Source organism: Megalops cyprinoides, chromosome 18 (genome assembly GCF_013368585.1).
Source record: "Megalops cyprinoides isolate fMegCyp1 chromosome 18, fMegCyp1.pri, whole genome shotgun sequence".
NCBI classification, from domain to species: Eukaryota; Metazoa; Chordata; class Actinopteri; order Elopiformes; family Megalopidae; genus Megalops; species Megalops cyprinoides.
In genome coordinates this window covers 8,215,761-8,225,211 of record NC_050600.1, presented here as the reverse complement: position 1 = coordinate 8,225,211, position 9,451 = coordinate 8,215,761, and the positions used below count along the sequence as shown (strand labels likewise).

The 9,451-nt window shown below is 41.9% G+C and overlaps 2 protein-coding genes across 11 annotated transcripts in view; both read right to left on the bottom strand.

Annotated features, from left to right (window-relative positions):
• Positions 1–1,459, bottom strand: part of afap1 (actin filament associated protein 1) — a 68,825-nt gene extending 67,366 nt beyond the window's left edge. The window contains exon 1 of the mRNA XM_036551550.1: positions 1,378–1,459. Coding sequence (XP_036407443.1) covers positions 1,378–1,396 — 19 coding nt within the window. The 5' untranslated portion in view covers positions 1,397–1,459. The remainder of the gene's footprint in view (positions 1–1,377) is intronic.
• Positions 1,460–6,617: 5,158 nt separating this feature from the next.
• ablim2 (actin binding LIM protein family, member 2) overlaps positions 6,618–9,451 on the bottom strand; it is a 75,759-nt gene continuing 72,925 nt past the window's right edge. For all 10 annotated transcript variants that reach the window (XM_036551404.1, XM_036551413.1, XM_036551409.1 and 7 more), the window contains one exon: positions 6,618–6,993. In XM_036551404.1, coding sequence (XP_036407297.1) covers positions 6,880–6,993 — 114 coding nt within the window. In that variant the 3' untranslated portion in view covers positions 6,618–6,879. The remainder of the gene's footprint in view (positions 6,994–9,451) is intronic.

The following is a 9,451-nucleotide window of genomic DNA, read 5'->3' as shown; positions in this document are numbered from 1 at the left end:
TCTTGGCTCAAGGTGAATGGTTAAAGCCATTTCAGAGTTTCCTATGGAAGCCATGCTGTTCCATGAAACAGAACATCAAGCAGCGTTTGTCAATAGCATCTCCCTGTGTGGGACGCGCGAGGCACAGAGACGAGCCAAAAGGTACATGTTTTGCAGGATGCAGAAGTTTGCCTACTATTGTCCATTGTTAGTGAACAACAATAGCGATTTTGGCTTAGGTTTCACAGCAAGGTGGAAGTCCCATATCGGAGTACACAGCAAACAAAACTAACGGCAAGCAAAATATCTCACCGATTCATGCTCTATGGCGCTGGGAAAGCGAATAGTGTGCACGTATTTAAGGATTAACACAATTAGTTTGTTCAATTGGAAAAGGAACGGGAATTATTACAAAATGCATAATGTGACGTCTTGTTAAACTATTTACAATCACGTTTTGCACAAACGTGGACGACAACACTAGAATTAAGGAATGGCTTAAGGCATCGTTTGTGTTCCCAGCCTGTTTCTTCATCGCAGCAAAAAAAAAAAAAAATCAACCGAGACCCCACTGTTTTCCCATAATAAGTGCCGTCCCGTGCCCCATTGTATTTGATTAATTGGATTTGCTCTGAATCACTGCACGGTTTCCCCGCCCGCCCCCTTTTCAATCCGCAACACATGCACGCCCGTTCAGGAAGCCAGCTGATCTCCTTGTGTTCCACCACGAGACTCCTGCTGCTGGCAGAGCGATGAGAATCACACCAGCGCCGAGCGCATCCGAGCACATTAGTCTCCACCAATTCATCAAGCTGCTCCATTGTCCATGTCACCACACTTCGGTCCTTTGTGTTGCTTATCCTTAGCGGTATACAACCTAGCACAGGTACCTAATAAATATTCACCCCCTTTACAGCGTTATGAAGAGTGATGAAAATCTTAAACCATATTGATTTCCCTGCAATCTGTGCAATGAGAACAGAAAAAACACAGGCTCTCATAGACGGCAATACATGTCTGCATACAGAAAACAAGATATAATTGATAGCTTTTATTCCATTCATTAAGACTGAATTCAAAAAGCGATATAATACCCACAAAGCTCCCCAAAATAAACTTTTTTTTAAATCTAAATACACATCTTGTAGCTGAACGTCCATATTTCTATTAAGACTGGTGCTGCGATTTAAATGAGCCTTTTTGTTTCGTTTTAATCATATAGCTAAATCAGTAAGCTACACCCCATTCCCATCCAAGGTTACTGAAAGGCAGCGTCGCGCACGTTACCATTTAGTATTGTTTTGGCGAAAATTGTTTTGAGGAAGATTGCCATCATTACTTTTCTGGACAGGTCACCGTGCAAGAGCAACACAAGCACAAAGAACCATAACGACTCACCTTTACTGCCGTTTTCCATGTTCTAATTCAAAGTATTGTCTCTTTTTATCCCTGCTCTGTGACAATAGAGCGTGCACCAGCGTGCTCATCCAAACTCATATCCTTGCTCGTGGTTCAGAACCGTAAACGCGATCTGTCAAACAGAAGCGTGATTAGCACGGACACTAGCCTATCACGCCTGGGTCTGCGGTGCGCAAAAGTCCAATATCAGAGATCAGGAGGAGGGACCAGACGCAGGCAGCCGTACCTCGGTTGTTTGACATAGTAAAGGACCACTTGAAAATTACTAGCACCAGTCATACCCAATCAGCACCCGACTGACTTTTTTTTGCCCAGCCCCGATGTATTTTTTAAAATAAATCGCAGTTCACTTTAGCCGAATTGAGTATATGCAAAGAGAACTTCACAATTATTTTCACTGATAACTAGTGATCAGTAGTGTCTGTGCTAATCACGATTACATTTGGCCGTTCGTGTTTGCTCAGCTGTGGGCCGAACTGATAAATCGAACCTGGGACAGAAAGATTCCCAGAATTAATAGCTCCTCCTGTCGCCGTTTTAATGCGTGGAGCAGCATGATAAAACAAAACTTCGCACCTACCATATAACTGTAACTTAAATATAAATGTGACCGATCTGTTTCAATGATCATGTTTTAGCGTCACATCGGAATCCGTGTTCAAAATACTTGTTTACTTTCACTGTGCGTCTGCACTCATAAAGGTTCAGATGGGTATTCCATACTGCACGTGAAATGTGCATTTCAGAATCTGAACTAAGACAACTATGCCCGCTGTGTCCACTGATCTACATATTGTAAAAGATCAAAGAAGTGGAGCAGAATGTGTGCAGCATTGCCAAGAAAGAAACAAGCACTGTATTGTACTGTATAATGTATAATACAACTTCCTGCAGGTATCTCTCTCTCTCTCTCTCTCTCTCTCTCTCTCACACACACACACACACACACACACACACATATACACATTGACCTCAGTCTGAAAATATGGTCCTGCCTGTCTGGAACAAAAATTTCTCAACAGCTCAGCTGCAAGGGATGCCAGGGTTGCAATCCACTGAGTAGGGAGCTGGATTTGAAAGGTTTGATTCCAAGGAGGGGAACTGGCACTACAGCTTTTGTAGAATGCCCAGCTATATGACTGAATAATATGTAAAAATGTAAGTTATGAATAATGGCGTCTTCAAAGCAAATAAATAATGAGTTAAGCTCATGTTTGACTACCATATGACAACTGAAACGGCTGTTCTTGCTCTTGCAGACAAGCCATTTCCTGTAGAGTCACAATAACAAAAAAGAGGAGTCATGGGTGAAGAAAAACACATTTGCAATAAGACGCCAACACCAAGGGGAAAGCCACACGTTGGACAGTAGTGTGAGACGAGCTTACTGAGCTGTAGCTCAAGCACCAGTGTTTATTTGATCCATCTGCAGAGACATCCCACGACAAATAAAGGAAGCACGAGAAATGTTAGGCCGTCCAAATGTGACCGTAACATTTTTATGGTGTGATAGCAACTTCGCTGCAGCACTGTCCATGTGACTGATAACATAACCTGCTCCCCGCAGTTTTTGGTCACTCTCTCAGTAATGTCAGAGCTGACTCTGCTAACACTGTAGCAGAGCATTGAGAGACACTGAGACGTGGATGTTCTGGAAAATTCTCTGTATTCTCACGTCCCAAGAAGTGACAAAAACAATGAAGATTTTAAAAGAAATTTCTAATAGAGGCGTGGTATACTTCTTGGGTGAGATTTCAGAAGATACAAATCTTGAAAATGGCATAAAAACTGAAGTATATGCCCTAATATGCTTTTGTTTGAAGATAAGACTGCCAACTAATAGCCTGTTGGTTTGGTAAGTCGGGTGGGATTCTGTATGCCCTGGGTTTATGTACTGTTCCCTTAACCCTCAAGAAAGCCAGCAAAAAAAAAAAAAATTCAGAAAGATGAGCAATGCTTGCAGTAAAAATCATAGCCTCATCCTGAGGGGAAACACTTGCTACAACTCCCTGGTTTCAAAACTTGTGTGGTGTATCAGCCCTGACTCAGATTTTACAAGAAGAAATACACTTGTGAAACTGTTGGAAACTGCCAATGAAAGGTCTCTCTCTCTCTCCTCTCTTTTTGTCTGTCTGTCTGTCTCTCTCTCTCTCTCACACACACACATACATGACATCACCCTCACTGTTCAGAGGAGTCTGCACTCCTCCACAGAGGCTGTGGGAAGCTCTGAGTGTCAGGAGGAAGGAATCACATAAGAAATGTATTACTATTTATACTGTACATAAAATTCATTTTAAAGGGATCCCTTCTAAGAAGATTCATTGACATGTCATTTCATGGTATTCACTGAATATCTATAATTCAGTTGAAATAATTATACAATGACCAAGCTTGAAAAATTCACCATTTAAAATGTCAGCTTGATGGTTATTGTCCTGCTGAATCATCACAAACAACAGCACATGACCAAGAAGTACTGAACCAAACATTTATTTTAAGATGGACATCAGCATTTCTTGCAAACCAGCAAAGCAAAAGAAAATAAAGGCATGAAAAACAAAAAAGGCTTAGTTACAGCTTAATTTTACCCTTATCTCCACACTGCTTTGCCACAATGACATAAAAATCACAGCATTGGCCAAATGTTGCATCCGGTGGTTACATGGTTGTTTCTATTCACATACTTAACACAAAAGAAAAATGCAGTGTTATTAATAGACCAACACATTTTTGAGTATTAACATTACCTTAACAGCATTTCTATGGAAAGACAAATTGGCAAAAAAAAGTACACATTTGAAGGCAAAGTATAAAAATGCATTCAGTAAATGTCAGCAATTTAGTGTGTTCCATTTATTTAATTTTCTACCAAGTGAACATTCTTTTTAATTTCTTTTACGAAAATTTATCCACCACTTCTTATGCAACCCAGAGACAAAACTGGAGACTGACATGTTCATACTGTAGTTTCCACTCAAAAAATAAGCCAGACTGCACCCTTGGAACAATAAATATATTTTTGTCTTTCCAAATAATCATAAAATAATAATAATAAAAACAAAGCTATATGCTTTTTTCTTCTTCTTCTCAAAGATAAATGGCTGCTTTAAAAAGCTGCTATTTTCTCTGGGTGAGGAGGGTGTTTTGCTAAGAGATGAAAGGGGCTCGGTGGTGCACTGACTTGGCGTGGCCGAGGCTATAGCTTCGGACTGATACCCCCACACACTCCTGTTTCTACAGCTGTTCAAATAACACAAGCACAGAGCCACAGAGGGACCCTCCCCAGAAAAACTGTGAACCCCAAAACACAGCTGGGGGAAGGGCGGGGGGTTAAAATCTCCCCAACTCATAGAGCTACTACACAATGTCTCCACACAGTTTCCTGGGCATAATGGTTTGTTGTACCTCACACTACCGTCCCATACAAACATTGATCGGTCCACAATACTAGCTGCTGACATTCACAGGGACACTAAAGCACTCAAAACATTTTTGGACTGTGTAGTCTCAATAAAGCACTGTCAACATACAGAAATTGTTTAGCTTATTTAATAGGCTTATTCAAACAATGCTGAATTCGAGTTAGATCTGTTAAAAAAAAAACATTTAAAATGAACTGATAACAAAGATTATGTGAGTGTGAGAGGATCTGAAACAAGTATTCACCTTATTTTTTTTCCCCAGTAAAGTAATTACTGTTCATAATAATTATGTCACAGAGTGGCCTTCAGGTGCTATAGAAAAATAGATATTTGACTCACAAACAATACTTAACGTAAAGCTTCTCACCTCATCCAAATGAATATCTACATGATGAAAGCAAAGCTGGTTTTGCTGTCCTTAGGAAAAAATCAATCAGTAGCCTCGTTTGCCTATAGCAAACACTGAACTGAAATTTTTGCCTTACTATTACAGTTTTCATTCAGTTTCCATTTTGATATACACCTAGAAGAAAATCTCAAGAGAGATCGCCTGCTCTAATATTCATGCACATCCTTTTGTACTTCAACAATGATATGAAAGTTATAATTGAGATAACAAAATAGTTGATTTTAAGCCAGGGCCGATGAATGTATACATTTGCGGTAGCTTATGGTTAATAATAATGGCAATTGCAGTTGTAATATATACAGTTCATTCACTATGAAGAAAACGAAATTAAACGCATCAACATATTAGTCAAATTAAATAAAACCCCAATAAATGCACTAAAGTGCTTCTGCAAGTCGTTGTTAGTACGTCTGTAAATATGGGAATGGGTTTTAAGCAAATCTATACAGTTTAGTCAGGGTATAGTAACATCGCCGAACACCTCGAAAACTGATGACTGAATAACAAATGTATGAGTTGACTGGGAACTATATCTTTAAAAAATGTTATTTCAACTGCATCTGGCTATACTACTTTCCAGCCTGGCTATCTATGGTGCTGGTCGAGATAGGAGAAGTGAGGCTTCATGAACCCTGTCATGGATAGAGCTATCATGTATTGTCAATCACTGATTTATACGAACCAATCCAAAGACTTTACTCTCCACAGCAAACACTGGTTAAAAATCAGTGAGTGACTTTCAATGCTCTCACTAGGTGCCGGTCTTAAGGCTGTCTGTGATCCCCGGGGCTACAAGCGCTCCAAACGGTTATCTTTTTCGTCTCACTGATTTTGTGTCGCGTATCACGTAAGATATGGGTATGTCTTCCGTGACACAATAAACATTTTAGGCGATTGCACTGATAAGTTTCAAACAGACAAGTTATCCATTACACAACTTGTGACCCATGTTTCCCTTTGAGGAAGAAGACTGGATCAAAGCAGAAAAAAAAATGAATCTAGTAAGGTGCTTAAACAATATACATCAGTATATTACCGAAAGGAAAGACTTGTTTCCTAACCCTCTCTTTGGCCACAGCACGCTGCCCTGCAATTTACATAGTCTTCCATTGCTGTAAACTGAGTCTGTAGTGTTCTGATGAGATTAAGCAGTGCACGTGTGGTGTTAGGGAGTTCAGAGGGGGGCTGGCGGCTGCTGAAAGGCCATCGCTGGGTGTTAGAAAGCTTGCGGTGTTTGCTTCTGCGGACGAAAGGGGGGCGAGCGGGGGAGTTTTTTTTGGGGGGGGTGGGGGTGTCACAGGGAGGGAGAAGGGACCACGTAGCCGGCCATGCATGCACAGCTCCTGTCCTAGCCCTCGTTCGGCTATCCTCACAGCGTTGCCGCTGCCGCTGCCGCTAAGGCGCAGGCTGACAACGTTGCGGCGGCGTCGCGACAACGTTGTGAGAATGTTACGCGCTTCGCCATGGTTGGATCCCACAGCGTTCCCTTCCCGTTCAGGCGGAGATGGCTTTGCAGGTGTCAAGCAGTACGTCGGTGCATATATATCTTGTTTTTTTTTTGTTTTTTTTTATATCTGATGAGACAGATGATAAGCACGCCATCCTTTTTGTTGCTGTTGGTGTTGCTGCCATCTGGCTTCACCTCCTTTAAAACAGCCGTGCTCTCTTCTTGAGGTCATTTCTTTTCCACAGAGCTAGCCGGTCAAACTGCTCGATGGTCATTCCGAAAATCTGCTGGAAGTCTTCGGGGGACAAGTGCCTCTGAAAAAAAAAAAAACAAAGAACAACAACAAAAACACAAATACATAAGCAGAATTTTTAGAAGGCATCAGACACAACATGATCAACATGTGACCATTTTCTAGGCAAACAGCCCTTATCCGTACTTCTCACAGCCTCACCAAACAAGTGATGAGGTTGTGAGGCTTCATGAACACTGTGCTCCCTTAGCTAAGGAGCTCAGTTCAAGGCCTCTGAGTCCGACATCTTAGACCGAGGTTCAAGACTGACCTGGGGTCATGAAGCAAGGACTAAACAATACACTAAACACTATAATATAAACAGCACGTTTCAAAACATACCAGTGGACAGGAGAAGACTTGCAAAAGATTTGAACACAAAGGCGAAAAGTTAAAGCTCACTGATATGTCACTTTTTCTGTCACCTAAAACTCCAGTCTTCTTTAAAATACTCACATACTGAATGCATACAGGAATGTTACGGCAAACCCAGCCAAGGCAACAGCCTTTGACAGAGAAATGCTTATACAAGCACCCATTCATCTACAACACCACTACACTGTCTGCTTCAGTCGAATTTGGCCAAACTGCAGGAGAATGTATGATTTGGCTGACCATCAAGTACAAATTCATATGAGATTATAAATCCGTGAGTGTGAAATACATGCATGTCCAGGCAGGTCTCCTTCTGATTAAGATGCAGACTCTCCATCCCCCCATACTGCCACACTCAAACACATGCAAACCCACACACACACACACACACACACACACACTTGTGTGAATGCAACATGCACACAGACAGACACACACACACAAACGAGCACATATGCGCACGCGTGCACACACACACACACACACACACACACACACACACACACACAAGAGCATATGCACAGGAAAAACATACAGGCACATGCAAACGTACCATTCACACACCACACACAGACAAACAGACACACATATGTGCATGGACACACACACATGCACACACACAGGTAGACACACACGGGTTAATGCACCATGCACCATGCACGCGCACGCGCACACACACACACACACACACACACACACACACACACAGCACTGTGACAGCTGTTGGAACTTGAAGCATTAATGCTGTCCACCCACGTGCAATCCCAGGGTGTAGAACGAAACTGTGACAGATTTACAGCTCCAGGGAGCTCTGTGGACCACAGCTGTGACAGATTTGACACGGGTGTCCATTATCTCACCGTCCATCGCAGAGAAAATGTCACATTTAAGAGAAAGAGCAAGGCCAGGTGGGAGGAATGCTTCATTTTGTTTTAAATGTTTGATCTCATGTGTATTCGCGCTCGGTACACTTTACATCATTCCATTATCCAACGGCCCCATTTATATCTGAAGATGACAGAGTGAGAGCAAGAGAGTGAGAGAAGGACAGAGAGAAAGAAAATGAGGGAGTGAAAAGGGAGAAAGGGAGAAGGAGAGAGGAGAACGGAGAAAGGGAGAGAGAGCAAAGGAGAAGGAGAGGGGAATAAAGAGAGACGGGGATAAAAAAGCCACCAAATGGCAGCATGGTAAAAATACCATTTAAAAATCATAAGATATTTTGGGCAACAGTCTTTCTTTAGCTTGTTGTATTAACAGTTAATGAATTATTGACCAAGACTATTTACTTACTTAGGGAAGAGAATTCTTATATCCCAGACTCACACAACGCTGGGCACATAACTGCAACAATTCAGCTTAATTCCACAGTTCTTCCTGAAGGTTACAAACAGGGATTTGAACCCATGGCCCTCGGTAGTGCCTCACTAGTTCATACTGCTGCCTATGACCTTTGACCCTCCAACACTGGCTTATAGGCTTGATACTGTCCAAATGAGACCAGGCCCAGGATGACTGACACCGGAGGACCCTGAAAGCTGTGCCTGGCCTTACCTGGAGATATTGCCGATTAGCTTATGTGTTAAATACACAGAGATACCCTTCACATACATCCCCCACAATGAGTCCTGGAAACAGTTCAGTTCTGGACACAAGGGAGTGTGTCTTTCATGAAGCTACAGTATAATAAGACAAATCAAATTCAATCCCTCTGAAGTTTCTCTTGCTGAGTGAAATGCTAGATTAGAATCTATTGACTTCAGGCACTGGGCACTGTGTATTGTCGAGGGATCATATAGCACTCAATCAGGGGTAGGTATTGACAGTTACTGATATTGATAGTTATTCATAGTAACTGTTGATGGTGAGGATAAGGACAATTATTAAGAGCATTATTAGACAACTTGATAAGACAAGTTGGACATTATTACCTTGATTGACAGACATCCCCAACCAAGGAAACTACTTACACGGAATGCACTTCACGTTATCCATTTATACAGCTGTATGTTTACTGAAGTAGCTAAGCACCTTGCTTAGGGGCACAGCCCCCAGGAATGAGACCTGCAATCCTCTGGCTCCAAGCCAAGTTCCCTTTGACCTCCACG